Below are 15855 nucleotides of genomic sequence, written 5' to 3'. Positions count from 1 at the left end.
GGAAAAGTGTGCCTACCCCTCTGGTCCTGGAGGACTGGAGTTGTTCAACCCTGATATAAACCAACCCACACGTTCACCAGGAGTGAATAAAACAGGCCGATCATGTTCATCAGTTGCAATTCATTTATTTAGGTATATTCAACATTTATTTTTATTAACTAAACGTGTGCAGTCAAACCCTATTTGTGCTTTATGTTGAATTTCTTACAGCAAACAAGTATTTCAATGCTTCTACAATATGTTTAAAATAACATAAAACAAAAATAAAACAACACTCTTACTTTGGGAAACAGTAATTCACTATTTAAAACATGATATTGCAACAAAGTTCTTAAATCCAGTGTGATCAATGACTCACACCTAACTATGCAACTGCTCTCACCTGAACCGAATAAAGGATTGAAATGACAGTGTTAATCCGATGAACACTCAAATCAGCTTTCAAACAGCTAATACATATCATGCTGTCACTTTTCTAAACATATTTTAATTACATTTTACTCCAAAGTAATCACAAATACTTTTAAAAATGTCTAAAGTCAATCCACTGTTCATTGCTCTCAATAAACTGACAATGAAGAGTTGGCTTTCTATAAAACAAATGACCCAGGAAAAGATTAATTATCCTATATGGCTCCATGTTTTGGATGTATATAACCTGAAGTAAATTGATACCCTTTTATATGAGACCTGTATAACACAATCATAGACCGAGATCATTCCACACCACAAGTGATATACAGTTCATGTAAATGTATCAACTCTGCACAACATGTAATTGACCATTTAGAAATGTTAACAACATTTGAGACTTTCTTCTGCATAGGAGGACAGACTACCCAATCTGAAGTACAATTCAATGATCCATGTGTCTGCTATTAAGAGAACATTGTCAACGTGTCACACAATTCAGCAACTTCAGTAATCAATGCTCTTATACTCCTATCATCTTGTCAAACGTATTCTTTTTGGGTTGGATTCCAGAATTACAACTTCTCTGTAACATTTCAAATCTGACTGCTCTTTACTGTACAATACCATCTTTGTTGCTGAAGTCATTGGTTTGGTCAGTTACTGTTCGAGAACACAAACAGTTTCTCCTTTCACAGGAGTTAGCCTATGTACAAACTGATATGCTACAAGTCAAGGTGGATATTCTTTGTTCATTAAACTTCAGCTGGAAACAACAGAGAGACATACACTGAGTGTACAAAACATTAGGAACACCATGACATAGACTGATCCCTTATTGATGTCAATCAGTGTAGATGAAGGGGAGGAGACGGGTTAAAGAAGGATTTCTAAGCCTTGAGACAACTGAGACATGGATTGTGTATGTGTGCCATTCAGAGGGTGAATGGGCAAGACAGAAGATTTAAGTACCTTTGTACGGGGTATGGTAGTAGGTGCCAGGCACACGTTTGAGTGTCAAGAACTGCAATGCTGCTGGATTTCACGCTCAACAGTTTCAGGTGTGTATCAACAATGGTCCACCACCCAAAGGACATCCAACCAACTTGACAACTGTGGGAAGCATTTTGGCCAACATGGGGCAGCATCCCTGAGGAACTCTGTCGACACCTTGTTGAGTCCGTGCCCCGACAAATAGAAGCTGTTCTGAGGGCAAAAGGGGGTGCAACTCAACATTAGGAAGGTATTCCTAATGTTTTGTACACTTAGTGTATAGTGCTGTACACTGATGTTCTCCTACAGGACAGAAGTTTAACATCAAGGAGTTAAAATTATAATTATAATTAATTATTACCCTCGCCTGAGGGTAAAGGAAATGGAGTTTTGAACTTGAAAATAGTGTCAATCCATGTTACAACACTCATAATTATTGTATTTTTTAGTACATCAGATCTGTGGCAAGAAAGGCTGCAATAAATTGAAGGCTGGATAGTATACAATGGTGTTCGGAAATCATTTAGCCTTAACATATCCAACCCCTTTTGATGTTTGTCCTTTAAAATCCACTTTCTGGCTGACCAAACGACTGATTTCCTGTGTCTGCATTTTACTTTTAGCCGGGTTGCTTGAAAATGGAATGATTCGCCATTTGCAGTAAAATGCAATGTTAGAATATGCTTTTTAACACTTAACTAGAAATGTTCCCATTTAAGACTAAAAGGGCTATTGTATGTATCACAGAATAACAACAATCTGCTTGGTTCTAATCCAGCTACTTATTTTCACACACTAAATTATTGGTTTTGATACGGGTTATTCTTGCTAATCTGAAGAGTGACTGGCTTGCCCACTGACGTGTAGACTTTGGTTTTGTAGCTCTGCTGCACTCCCTCCACTCTCTGCACCTCAGAGCAGTACAACGGCTTGACCTCTAGCTTGGCGTGGCTGACCTGGATGGGAATCTCCCTCCTGGACTGACCTCCGCTGGGGTGGTAGTTGTGGTGGGGGCCGGCCGGGGAGAACATGCTTCCTGAGAGGTGATCTCTAAAGCGGCTGAAGAAGCCCGGCCTGGGGCTCTCCCTAGGCATCACCACAGGCCTCCCTACATTGAGCAGCACCGGCTGGCCCACAGCAGAGCCGCCAATCTCCCTCTGGAGAACTGAGATCTCGCAGGGCCTCTCGGGAGGTGACGAACGGGTGTTGGAGGAGCCATAGGTCTCCCCCTCCCTGGGAACGTAGTCCTCCAGGTCCTCCAGGGTGAGAACGCGACCGCCCTGGGTCAGGATCTTAGGCTCCAGCTTCCTGGGTGTGTTGTCGTCGTCATCCGGTTCTGTGATGAAAGCCTCTTGCTGCTCCTCTAGCCAGGCCTCATCCTCTTCGTGTTCATGGTCGTTAGGAATTAGAAGCGAGGAGACCTCGTAGGCATCTCCACTGATTCCAGGGGCGACCTCGGACCCATCCACAGCCACGTCAACATCCTCCTCCTCCTCATCGTCCCAGTACAGAGGCTGTGCCCCCTGCAGCTCGGCGTGGTTCTGCAGTTCTACCAGGTTGTTGTTGTTGTTGGCGTTAGGGTTTGCGGACCTCTGTGGCCGGGTGGAGGATGGGGTGTGCGCCCGCTCCGACCCGGCTGGGGAGACACCTCTCCTGGAGGGCCTGGGCGACTTGTTGACCTTGTACTCAATTATTTCCTCTACCTCCACCCACTTGTTCTCCGCAGCCCGGGCCCCTGCGCCCCCCTCGGGGTCCGTGACATACAGGGTGGGGATGGTGGTCTTCCTGTTGGCGGAAGCCTGCCTCCTCTGCCTGGCCGTGGGGGTGGTGGGGAGATCTGGGGTGGAGGTTTGGGAGCGGTTGAACCCAGATTGAGACACGACGCCACGACGCTTCATGCGGGTGTTCTTCACCACCGTGGTTATGGTCTCCTCTCTGGAGGGAAAAGGAAAGGGGGATACCTAGTCAGTTGTACAACTGAATGCATTCAAATGAAACATGTCTTCCGCATTTAACCCAACCCCTCTGAATCAGAGGTGCGGAGGGCTACCTTAATCGACATCCACGTCTTCGGCGCCCGGGGAACAATGGGTAAATTGCCTTGCTCAGGGTCAGAACGACAGGGACACAGCACAGTGGGTATGAGAGAGGGACAGACCAGAAGGTACGAGAGGAATAGCACAGATGGTATGAGAGAGACAGCAGAGAAGGTGTGTGAGGAATAGAACAGCTTGTTTGCATGCTGTTTTCACACTAGGCCTACATAGGCAAGGTGTTAATTAGCGTGTACATACACACAGAGAGAGCAAAATGGAGTCTTGTCTATTCATACAAACATGTCATGAGAGGCTTTGCCTGCGATGGTTCATGAGTTAAGGAAAACGACTAGACACAAAAAAAAGATTAATGACAACTCTACGCATTCAATATACCGGCTCCTTGGAAGTTATATTTGGGGTTGAGTCCCTCTCACACTCAGGGTTCAAATACTGCATGGCCATGCATGCAGAGGCCAAATGGGGATACGCACAAGTATACATGCTTCTTCTAGGCTGCTTCATAAGCTGGTCACACTTACATGATGATGGTTTTCTTTGGTATTTTAGTCTCCTGCTCGGTGACTACAAGGAAAGCAGGATGGGGCTTATGGAGTTAGCCAGACAAATAAATAGCTAGCTAATGTTTATGACAAAAGACTACAGTATCTAAATTGTTGATGAACTGATGGTACGTCTTTTTCTTTGAATTATTGTGGCATAAAGCATACATTCTCTACAGTTGAAGTACCTGGTAAAATAGGAAAATTATTAAACTAATGCACCACGGTATATGTATGAAAGGGAGTAGTCCTACCTTCGATGGTGATCGCCTGCTCTCCTCTCCTAGTCACAGCAGAAGGAAGGCACAGATCAGCTGCACACCTAGCACTGCCCAGTCGATTAGACAACTGGGATGGGCAGGGAGGAGAATACATTAGGGTTACTTAACCAATGGCTTCATCTTATCACGGTCATTTCTCATGAAAACAATCCTCTTTAGAAAGAGCAAAGCATTGGATGCAAAACATCCAAAAGCATGTCAACACTGTTACATGTTACTTCTACTATTTATCTCTATGGTTTTCATTTATATTGATCATTCACAAGTGATACACTTAGGTTGGCAGCATTTCCGGTGAGGTGGCTTGCAAGTCCAGTGTTTTACAAATGTATGGAATGGTTTCCTGGACCCAGATTAAGCCTAGTCCTGAATTAAGAATGTCTATTGAAAGTACATTTCAGTCCAATACTAGGAGTTATCTGCCTGGGGAACAGGCCCTATATTCTTTAACTGAGGTGTGGTGAATTATAGGCCTACCTCACATTCGTAATGTCCCAGGTCTCTCTCCGTAGGGCCTTTAATGACTAGGACCAGTACTCCACTACGGGACTCACTGTAGGTCTGATACTTCTCCTGGTCAGTCAGCAGCCTACCCTCCTTGAACCACCTGGCCAGAAAACATACAGAACAGTTTATTGAGAGCTCTCAAAAAGGTTTATTTCAATACTTATTCTTCATCTTATGTATATTTGTTAACCATTAAGAATGAGTAACATAATGACGGCAGTAAGAAGAAACAAATGCCACAGTCCGATGTAATTAAAAAGTTGTCAGTTTGAAGAGCCTATCAGAGGGTTGTGGTGGGGTGTACTGTACCTGATCTTGGGGCTGGGGGCGCTCTGGATGGTGCAGGAGAACTGAGCATCCTCACCAACGGTAAAGACAGCATTCCTCATCTTGTTCACGAAACGAGGAGGCACTACAACACACACACACACTCTTAAAAAGTGTTCTTCTCTCATAAGAATGACAATTATCATCCTGGACAATCATCCCTCACTATAAGCTGCTGGGAGGAGCTATAGGAGGACGGGCTCATTGTAATGGGTGGAATAGAATAAAAGTAACGGTATCAAACACATCAAACATATGGAAACCATTTATTCCATTCCAGACGTTACAATGAGCCCGTCCTCCTAAAGCTCTTCCCACCAGCCTCCTCTGATGAATATCCATGATTCTCATGAGTAGTCTGCTATATTCACTTTCGCAAGTTCAAGCCCAATGTTAGTGTCATATCCCCTCTGTAATGGAGACTGACCTTGGACAGTGATCTTCCCCAGGGTGCTGGCGTTGCCTGCGGTGCTAGTGGCGAAGCACATGTACTGTCCAGAGTCATCAGCTGTCATGTTGTCCAGGATCAGGGTGCAGGAACCGTCAGGGTCCTCGATGATGATGTGGTGAGGGTCGGCCTCCACCGCATGCCCATCTGTCATCAGAGAAGGAAACAGTGTTAACACATGAGATGTTTCTACATGAATGCAGTGTGACCACAGTATGTGGAGAAAAACAAACGTGTCATGTATGTTACTGTATGTAGTTCATTGATATTCTAGAACTCCAAACACACACACACACACACACATTGCGTATGCACAGTGGTCTCGCTGATGCGTCTTTTACCCTTGTACCAGGTGACCACAGGTTTGGGTATTCCAGTAACCTTGCAGGCCAGTTTCACTGTCTGTCCCAGCTCCGCTGTGCAGTCAGCCAGAAGCTCATCAAAGTCAGGCATACCTGGACAGATAGAGGGATGAATTTACACATCAATCTATCCTGAGTGGAGGGATGACACATTTGATTAAATTACCGGTCAAATAATGGTATGCAATTTTATAGTTTGTGAAATATACTGGTTTGATGGTAAATGTTAGATCACAATGTGCTGTGTCGTCAAACTATGCCTCTGTTTGTCTACTGTGTGTGTCGGGTGGATCTCTAATCAAATGTTATTCGTAACATGCTTTGTAGACTAACAGTGAAATGCTTACTTACGGGTCCTTTTCCAACATTGCAGAGTTAAAGATAAGATAAAACATGTAACAAAAAATACAAATAGTGACCGTGAATAACAAATAAAAATGACGAGTAAAAAATAACATGGCTATATACATTGATCTGAGTGAATGTGTGTGTGTCGGGTGGATCTGAGTGAATGTGTGTGTGACGGGTGGATCTGAGTAAATGTACAGTATGTGTCAGACTCACTCCAGCCGGGCATGGTGTAGCGCTGCTGCAGGTCCCTGAGGTCTCGCAGCCAGGAGTTCTTGATGATGACGGTGCGAGCCTGAAGCGTGTACTTCCTGACAGAGTCCTCGCGCTCGTGCCAGATCTCAAAGGCCCGGTCGTCACCCTCCACTGTCTCATTCACGTCTATGTTGTTCAGCTAGGGAGGCAGACAGACCGATAAACAGTAGTCATCCTCGAGACAAATTATTGACTTTATTTATTCTGTTCGTAAATCCTTTCTATGTCATAGGAAGAGTGACAACGACGATATATTCTCTCCACCAGCAAGAATCTTTTACTATGTCAACCCTGAATACCTGATTGGAATTTGATGGTATTTCTTTAGTGCCTTGCTTCAGTGGATGGCCATGCTGAGAGATCTGAAGTATCACCGAAAGAGCAATCAACATAATATTACCTTCATCATGTTCTTAAAGACGTAGCCCTGGGTGTCTGTGTTGGAGTCTCTCTTGGATTTGCAGATGATGACATAGTTTTTGAAGAGGAACGCGTGTCGACGGTGACCTCTGGAGGAGGACCTGACCCCAGGTGCACCCTCCCACATCATGAAGGGTCCCTGTCACAAAACACAACATCACAACTCACCACATATCGACTCCAGCCAAATTAGACTATTTAGGCCCCAACTGATACAGTAGCTCTAATATGTAAGTCCTTAGTCAAAGACTCCAATTCCCAAAGTGGGCATCATTCAGTCTATGGTTTTACTGGAGCTGTCCTTTTGGTCAGGTTTCTCTTGTAAAATAGGTATTCTGACCTCAATAGGACACTCTGACATTATTTCCAGATGAGTTACCTGTCTGATGGGCTCCCCCAATACATCCAGAGTGGCAGGGTAGTTCTCTATCATGGAGACGTGGTGTGTGTTCTCTGAACGCTGAGGCAGTGATGAAACCATGGCATAGGCCTCCTCCAGCAGGCAGCAGTTCTGACCGTTCCTGGCCTTGTTCCTGATCAGCTCCTACAGTCACAAAAATGGGCACAACTATTTAAGATGAATAATAACAGTAATATTCCAACAAGATTCTAATGAGTACATTTTCATATTATAAAAACATGGTAATCCCGGCTCTGGTGCATTCATTCATACTGTGTGGAATTGTGCACGTGTGGTAAGAACAGAGAACAGGGATAGATTCACTCATTCGGGAACGGGCAATAGTGAAATGTGATACATTAAATATAACTAACTGTGTAAAATAATAATTGAAATTGAAACGCTAGGGTTGTACAATAACATTATGTGCGACCCTCAGGGACCTTGGACATTAAGGCGATGTGCAACATTGAGTATAGGAGGGACAGCTATGTAATGTGGAAGGGAGGGGTAAACCTTCCACGGGACGTAGGCTAATGCAATTAGCATGAGGATGTAAGAAACAAGAACATTTCCCAGGACATAGACATTTCTGATATTGGCAGAAAGCTTAAAAATGCTTGTTAATCTAACTGCACTGTCCAATTTACAGTAGCTATTACAATGAAAGAATACCATTCTATTGTTTGAGGAGAGTGCACAATTTTGAACATGAAAAGTTATTAATAAACAAATTAGGCACATTTGGGCAGTCTTGATACAACATTTTGAACAGAAATGCAATGATTCAATGGATCAGTCTAAAACTTTGCACATACACTGAAATCTAAATTGCACTTGGGCTGGAATAATACATTATGACCTTTCTCTTGCATTTCAAAGATGGTACAAAAAAATATAAAAGAACAGTTGGTTTTTTCTTTGTATTATCTTTTACCAGATCTATTGTGCTATATTCTACTACATTCCTTTCACATTTCCATAAACTTCAAAGTGTTCCTTTCAAATGGTACTAATAATATGCATATCCTTGCTTCAGGGCCCGAACTACAGGCAGTTAGATTTGGATATATAATTTTAGGCGAAAATTGAAAAAAAGGGGCTAATCCTAAACTGTCCTTCTTGTTTCGCTTTTCATGAATGTGTATGTTTGATGTTATGTCTGGCCTATGCCATGTCTCTTACCATATCACAGTGCATCCTCTTGTATGTAAAGTAAATATCTGTGAAAATCAGACAATAAAGAAATATCTAATCCCCTATTTATAGCATTAAAGGGTGATTGCTCACCTTGAGTGAGGCCTTGTACTTCTGGATTCTGTCCAGAGGTTTCTGTAGGTAGGCATTAATGCTCAATACAGGCCCTTCAGCAGGGTCGGCACTGGCCTGCTGTTTGTCTGTGTACTTCTGTGACAAAGACATAGATAGCAAGGTTTAGAAATGTGGCCATTATTAGCCTTACATCAGCAAGCCATTATATTAACAAAGATGACAACACAAACACATTTATGACCATTTGTGTTAACAGAAATTGTGAAGGGTTCACTTGCCTTGAAGAAGTGGTGTACGGTCTTGTCACTGATAGCGGCGTCTGCCTTTTGCTGGCCTACAAGGTACTGGAGGTATTTCTCAAAGCCCTCCCCGCTCCTCAGGAACCGCATGGCCACGTCGTCATCTGTGTCGCACTCGCGCAACTTAGGGAACATGAACCTGCACAACACACATTATGGGGTCAATTCATTTAGCAGCATATTGGTAGTACATAACGGTAAAACATCAATACAATACAACCAGTTAGGTGATTTCTATACAGGCATTATAAAGGGTTTATGAAGGCTTCATTAATCGATAAAAAGTTGCTGTTTAAAAACAGGCCAGCTGTACTTACTCGCTATGGAAGGCCTTGATCTCGTTGATGTTCCTGAATATGGCCTCCTTCTGGCTGGTGATGTCAGATGGGGCGTCAGGGCTCTCCACATGCTTGACGTGGTGGGAGGTGAAGAAGTCCATCTCTTTGACAAACTCTGCCTCGCTGTTGATCATGTCCTGGATCAGTTGGCTGGGGGAAGACAGAGCATTAGAGATATATTATGGTTTGCCCTTGAGTGTGGTGGTGTTTCTTGCTTGTGCACAACACAGGACCAAATCCTCATGATCTGCGAATGTAACAAACATTTATTTGACATGAATTATCTCATTGAGTTAATTTACTGAGTGTCTTAGTTATGAAAAGTCGAGTCTCAGGTTAAGTTTTGGTACTAATAGAAGATTGTGTGAGAAGGTCTAGACTCACAGTAGTCTTCTTTTGTACTCTCCTTCTGAGACCTCTTCTCCACCTGTCTCTGGGACATCACCAGCATCAGCAGACAGCTAGCCCACAATAGTTTAAATAACATTAAGAACATAATAACATTTAACAAAAATAAGTGGTGAGAGAGTAGATTAGAATTAACAGGAAACGGGAAGAGGTAGATGTACAATATTTGTACTAAATCAATTACTTAGATCTTGAAACAAACCTTGAGTTTCTTGTCCAGGTAGGCAGGCGAGACCCAGCCCTGGCGGGATGGGGTGGTTTTGGTTGGTTTGGTCCGGACCAGCCATTTGAGTGGATGTGCCGAATCCAGAACCTCAACATACTGGCCCTCCTTCAGGGAAATGGTCTCTTTGTTGGGGATGGTGGGGTTGTAGTCAGCCGTAGCCACATAGATGTCAAACATCTGTAGAAGGAGGAGGACATCAGACACAAAGTCTATAACTAGCATGCTTATAAGTGCTCACATTGGCAGAGTGACTTGTATTTATAAGAGATTTGCCCAGAACTGGGTTCGCTGGAGATGCAGGCCAGTTGAGGCTCTTTGCTGCACTAGGAGCTAAAAGGAATAAGTCAAATAAGTATTCTCTAGCCAAATCCAATCAAAAATATCAGAAAGAGAAAGAACTTGAAGGAAAATAGACCCATTCCAGTGTCATTAGAGAAAACTCAGTATGAGTGAACTGGAATGACGGATTCTCCTTCTATGGTTCCATACCTCTCCCCTGGCATCAGGGTCGTCAGACTCAGAGGAGGAGTCTGCGAGAATGGAGCTGGGGCGAGAGCGGCCGTGATGGGGCGAGGCGGAGGGTGTTTTGGTCTCATCGTCGCTATCGCCTCCCGGGACACGTAGTGAGGCTGGGGCAGTGAGGGGGAGGAGGGGGGTTCAGAGGGAGACAGCCAGGAGAACATACAATACACACACACATCTCCACATAACCCAGTATAGACATAGGCCTATATACTGTACACACATTCACAGAAAGGGGGAATTGGACACTGAAATACCCACAGAACACCTGGAATGTGTAGCTTTGGCTTCTTGACCCAGAAAATAAGGTGGATATTTTATATATTTTACTATCAATGTCAAAACTGTATCTTTGAGTCAGTACAATTAATTATTAAGATTTCCCAAAAGGTTAGCTAAGCTACACATTAGTACCATCAACAGTTTTGCTGCTACTGCACAAGTCATTTGATTTAATAGTTTTCACTATTACAAACTAGTTAGTTTTCCAGATGCATGCATAAGATGCTGTACAAATAAGACGTGTGGTCTGAAGTACTGCCCATACATGTCTGAGTGTCGGCATGTACTCCAGCTACAGTATATGCTATGCTGAGTATCAATTCAAAGCCATTTGAATCATATGCTCAGGTAATCACAGTTACTTGCTTAGCCAATACAAAACGTATTCTACTCATGCATCAAATAAATATCATGGAGCGCAAAAACATAAAGGGAGAGATATTTGATCACGTATATACACATTCATCATATATACTGAGAATGATGGAACTGTTTTGATGACAGCTTTGTCCACCACTTTACAATGGAATCCTGGCCGTTTTGTCTCAAAATGTGTTCACGTGTAACTGTCTTCAACTGTGAAATACTGTATCTTAATGCCATCTTAGACAAAGAATAATACCAGTACATTATTTCCACAAGTCATCTCCTCAGGCGATAGCCAAGATATCCTCACTGTCGTGCAGCATGAACAGAGGGATGTCATTTTCTAACCCCTTGTTGTTTCATGCCAAGTACTCCTCTTTTAAATGAAATAATTCCAAGTAAGACAGGTGAAGACAGATGCAGAGAAGAGAACAGAGCATAAGCTTCCACGTCAAGGAGCAGATCAAAAGCGACACTGACTAACTTGTGGAAAGAATGTATGGCTTTCAGTGAGAGTAACTGAGATCCTGATGTACTGTAGATACATACTGGAGGCTTTGGGCCATGATTTCATCCACTGGAGCACTTGATGGTTCTGTGCGCTGTCTGAATAACAGATTAACGATTGGATGAGAGCACGTGAGTGAATTAATGGATGGATGGAGGGGGGAAGGATGATGAAATGAAGGCAGGACAGTCGTAAGGGAAGAAAGGGTGTAGGAATCCACACGTTGCTCAAAACACACGCAAGACAAGCATTAGTGAGGGCAAATAAAGAGACAAAGGCATCGTTGCTTATAGAAACACATAAAGGAAATTGCGAGCAGCGAGAGGCAATGTGCATGACATTTCCTTTGAGCTGTTCATTCTTAAAGCCTGCATAACGATCTATTAGGAACTGACATATCCACTGACGCAGCAGTGCAGCTGTATCCAACGAACGTTGGCATGTTAGCTGGCCCTGTGGCTAATGGACTGCATGTGGGATGAGAGTAACATGTCATAACATGACATAAACTGTTATGAAGTGTTATGACATATAGCTTATAGTGTTTATGACATAATTACAAAATTACAAAGGCAATGCATATATACAATTTGAATTTAGACTTCATCAATGGCAATGTATATATTTTTATTATGCTATAAAACACTATAAGAACATACTCTGTATTACCAGAGATGTACAGATGCAAATGTTTTTGCCTGCAATAAAAGCACACACAGCAACCTTTCCAATACATCAGGACTATTCCACCATTACTTCCCAGGTATTAATATTGAAAATATTAATTTTAAATGACCTAATCTATAAGTAACTAGAGGCAAATTAAAGGTAACACATCAATTCAAAATAAATTCAAATCAAATCACAAAGTGCATTTACTTGACCTTAAATCCACATGAATAGTGGAAGAACATTTATTTAAAGAAAATGTTCTCACTGTCCTCTATTTTGGAGATTTGATGGAACAGTCCGTGACACATTTGTACTCACCTTGGCTGATCTTGGCAGATACCATCTCTGTGATCTGAGAGGTGAGCTTCATAAGAAACTCCTCTGTTCCAACTTCACCTAGATAAGGCATTTTTCTGCCAGCATTCTCCTCTGGAGGGCTGACAGTAATACCCAGAGGGATTTTGGTCTCTTCCTTTGGTCGTGGCGCTACGACAGAAAGCAGATAATACATTAGGAATGTTTCACATTAGAACTTGCCATCTGCCACGTACCTCATTATTATATATATTATAATGATTACAAAAGCATGCATCATTATGTTTTCCTATTACATAATATGTATTGGGGACCCCAAGGAAGACTAGCTGTTACTTTTGTAACAGCTAATGGGAATCCAAACAAACAAACAAGAACAGTATAGTCTTCCGTTTCTTACCATCCTCTACCTCAAAGTGGGCAGTGCAGATGGACTGGCCGGCCCTGTTGGTGGCTATGCAGGTGTAGGTGCCGGCGTGCTCAGAACCCGCATCCATGAGGATGAGGCTGTGTTGGCGCCCAGACCTGGCCACCTTATAGCCCTTAGTGTCTGGCTTGATCCACAACACGTCCTCAGCAGACTCCTCTTTCAGCCACGTCACCATGGGGGTGGGAGAACCTTGGAGAGGTGAGAAAGACAGCGGGACTTCGGTATTCACATGCATGTTGTATGATGAATAGTCTCTCCTAACAGCAGTCTGTGGACTGGCATGTATTTTTGTATGATGAATGACCATATCCTTTGTGGAAGCATACTGTATCTCACATATGACACTGATTCTGGTCCTGGCAAAAGAGAAGAGTGTTGTGGATATAGTACCTTCCACTCTGACTGACATGGTGACACTGGCTCCCTGTTTCACCTTCCTGTTGCTAAACTTCTCCAGGAACCGTGGCGGCACCAGAGGCACCTTGGGATCTAGGAAGTAAAACATGGATGCAGAACAGTGTCATCATCACATAGCTCACAATTCAGAACAGTGTGACATGTTATTGGGGCGCAGGTAGCCTGGGCGGTTAAGAACGTTGGGCAAGTAACCAACAGTTGCTGGTTCGAATCCCTGAGCCGAACTAGATGACAAATTGCTCCAATAAGTTGCTCTGGATCAGAGCGTCTGCTAAATGACTAAAATGTCAAATGTAAAAAACTAAATAGGTAGCAGCGTAAGAATCAATCAATAAATGAATCAATTGGTATTATTTAATGATAATTACATACCGTGCTTTTCTACAGGTGGGAGCTCTCCTGGACCTGTTGAAAGAGGGTCATCATGAATTCGGTAAACACAAGAATGTTGTGTTGTGTATAAAATAACATGCACATCGCAATGTAGACTAAAGACTTTATCCAAAGTAGAAGACAGGGATCCCTCTCAATATAAACCTTTCAGTCATGAGTAGACCTACCCAGAACCAGTATCCTAGCAGAGGAGTATGCTGATCCAGCAGCGTTGCTGATGTAGGCAGAGTACTCTCCTGTATCCTCCCTCTTCACCTCCAGGACCTCCAGACTGTGGACGTCTCTCTTGTCCAGCAGCAGGATCCTGTCTGAGGAACGCAGCGTGATACCGTCCTTGAACCAGTACACTCTGGGCGCGGGGAAACCTGGGAAATATCAACGGAAAGTAAACAACTAACTTACCCGGGGGGCAGTAATTCCTCTTTATTTAACTTATGGAATGGACCTCTGACGTTCCTGTGCAGAGACAATGTAGTCTAGCAGGGTCTTGGTGTGATTAATACAGAAGTGGTGGAGAGTAACCCACAGACCAACCTTTGACTTTCAGCTGCATCTTAGCGATGGGTGAGCCTGGGCTGACGTGCACATCATGGAGTTCATCCAGTACTTGTGGCATCTGCTCATCCTCTGCCACAGACTCAAACGCTTCCGTTTCCCTGAGGGGAGAAGATAGGCGGAGAGTAAAGCTGTCAGTTGTTGGGTTCGACATTTTGAACACTGAGATATTAAATAAATGATAGAGAAGAAGCATAGAATCAAAGGAGAGAGTTAAAGGTTCTCTGTAGAAAGCCAGAAAGCTTTGGAATGTGTTTGATGAAGGACAGGAGAGCGACGTGTTGATATAGGGAAGACAGATGGATATCTGTGGACTAGGTGAAGGAGGGGTTGAGGTCAGCAAATGAGGGGTGAGGTCAGTTCCCCTTAAGGGAGTAATCAGGGTAGTATCTGGTTACCTTCCTGTTGGGTATAAACTGTAAGGATTGGAGAGAGGGAGTGGGATATAAATATCTGGATGGGACAAATGTTGGGTTGTCTGATTACAGCTGTACAGAACCTTTGGGAAGAATTCAACTTGGTTAAAGCTTCTCTAGTGTCCATGGGTTATTTGCTCTGAAGAATAAGAACCTAACACAGTAAAGGAGTAACACGACCAGTGAAACGTTTCAGGTACTATTAGGAATCAGGTTTGAATTGTAACGAAGGTTGAAGTCAAAGTCAAAGGCCTTGTTCGCTGGTTCTCTCATTCACCTTGACATGTAGCCCTTGGCGCTGATGTAGGAGCCTGTCTCAGTGGCATCAGCTGCAGTATCGTAGTCTGAACTGCAAGACACTGAGGAAAGAGAGGTGTATTACACAATGACTCGCAATCAATCCATCAATTAAGCAACCAACCAATCAATCAATCTAATATGTTCTGTACTCACTGTCAACCCTGAGCTCAGCCTTAGTGGCAGCAATGCCACTGGTGTTCTCGGCCATGCAGCGGTAGACGCCCATGTCAGAAGGCAGCACGGTGGTGATGATTAGCTGGTGGCAGCCCTCGTGCTCCTCGTTGATCATGTAGTGGTCATTCTCCTCCAGGAGCTTCCCGTCCTTGAACCAACGCACGCTGGGTGTAGGCTTTCCGATCACCACGCAGTCAAAGCTGACCGGGTAACCGTCAGGCACATCCTGGCTCTGGAGTTCGGTCAGGAAGACTGGGGCCGCTGGGGGAGAGACAGGGACAGGGGAGAGGGGCAATCAGTTAGGCACAACAATAGGTTAGGAGTTTTTATAATTATGCAGGAGTTTAAAGTAACTGTCCAGTGTTTCAAGATTTCTATAAAATAGTGTATGACCTATAATTATTTACAATAAGAGTGAAATACTTTCAAATGTATACTTTTTAAATGTTTAATTAAGTATGTTAAAAAGCATATTTTCTGTGTTGGAATGGTGTGGGCATACCCCAACAACAGAATGGTGTGGGCGTACAGTGCCTTCGGAAAGTATTCAGACCTCTCGGCTTTTCCCACATTTTGTTACGTTACAGCCTTATTCTTAAATTGATTAAATC

The 15855-nt window shown here is 43.4% G+C and overlaps 1 protein-coding gene across 7 annotated transcripts in view; it reads right to left on the bottom strand.

Moving 5' to 3' along the window:
* Positions 1 to 109: 109 nt before the first annotated feature.
* Positions 110 to 15855, bottom strand: part of obscnb (obscurin, cytoskeletal calmodulin and titin-interacting RhoGEF b) — a 93463-nt gene continuing 77717 nt past the window's right edge. For 5 of the 7 annotated variants that reach the window (XM_071375929.1, XM_071375931.1, XM_071375932.1 and 2 more), the window contains 25 exons: positions 15224 to 15505; positions 15048 to 15129; positions 14334 to 14455; positions 13967 to 14164; positions 13779 to 13811; positions 13380 to 13478; positions 12960 to 13178; positions 12563 to 12730; positions 11614 to 11670; positions 10384 to 10523; positions 9871 to 10071; positions 9645 to 9721; positions 9240 to 9410; positions 8902 to 9061; positions 8642 to 8758; positions 7331 to 7495; positions 6932 to 7090; positions 6493 to 6670; positions 5908 to 6021; positions 5546 to 5713; positions 5101 to 5203; positions 4762 to 4891; positions 4258 to 4351; positions 3983 to 4025; positions 110 to 3339 (listed from right to left, as the gene is read on the bottom strand). In XM_071375929.1, the coding sequence (XP_071232030.1) occupies positions 2205 to 3339; positions 3983 to 4025; positions 4258 to 4351; positions 4762 to 4891; positions 5101 to 5203; positions 5546 to 5713; positions 5908 to 6021; positions 6493 to 6670; positions 6932 to 7090; positions 7331 to 7495; positions 8642 to 8758; positions 8902 to 9061; positions 9240 to 9410; positions 9645 to 9721; positions 9871 to 10071; positions 10384 to 10523; positions 11614 to 11670; positions 12563 to 12730; positions 12960 to 13178; positions 13380 to 13478; positions 13779 to 13811; positions 13967 to 14164; positions 14334 to 14455; positions 15048 to 15129; positions 15224 to 15505 (4415 nt within the window). In that variant the 3' untranslated portion in view covers positions 110 to 2204. The remainder of the gene's footprint in view (positions 3340 to 3982; positions 4026 to 4257; positions 4352 to 4761; positions 4892 to 5100; positions 5204 to 5545; positions 5714 to 5907; positions 6022 to 6492; positions 6671 to 6931; positions 7091 to 7330; positions 7496 to 8641; positions 8759 to 8901; positions 9062 to 9239; positions 9411 to 9644; positions 9722 to 9870; positions 10072 to 10383; positions 10524 to 11613; positions 11671 to 12562; positions 12731 to 12959; positions 13179 to 13379; positions 13479 to 13778; positions 13812 to 13966; positions 14165 to 14333; positions 14456 to 15047; positions 15130 to 15223; positions 15506 to 15855) is intronic. The other 2 variants (XM_071375930.1, XM_071375935.1) reach the window with 2 other exon arrangements.

The sequence above is a fragment of the Salvelinus alpinus genome, chromosome 30 (genome assembly GCF_045679555.1).
Source record: "Salvelinus alpinus chromosome 30, SLU_Salpinus.1, whole genome shotgun sequence".
NCBI classification, from domain to species: Eukaryota; Metazoa; Chordata; class Actinopteri; order Salmoniformes; family Salmonidae; genus Salvelinus; species Salvelinus alpinus.
This window is presented reverse-complemented; position numbering and strand designations above follow the sequence as displayed.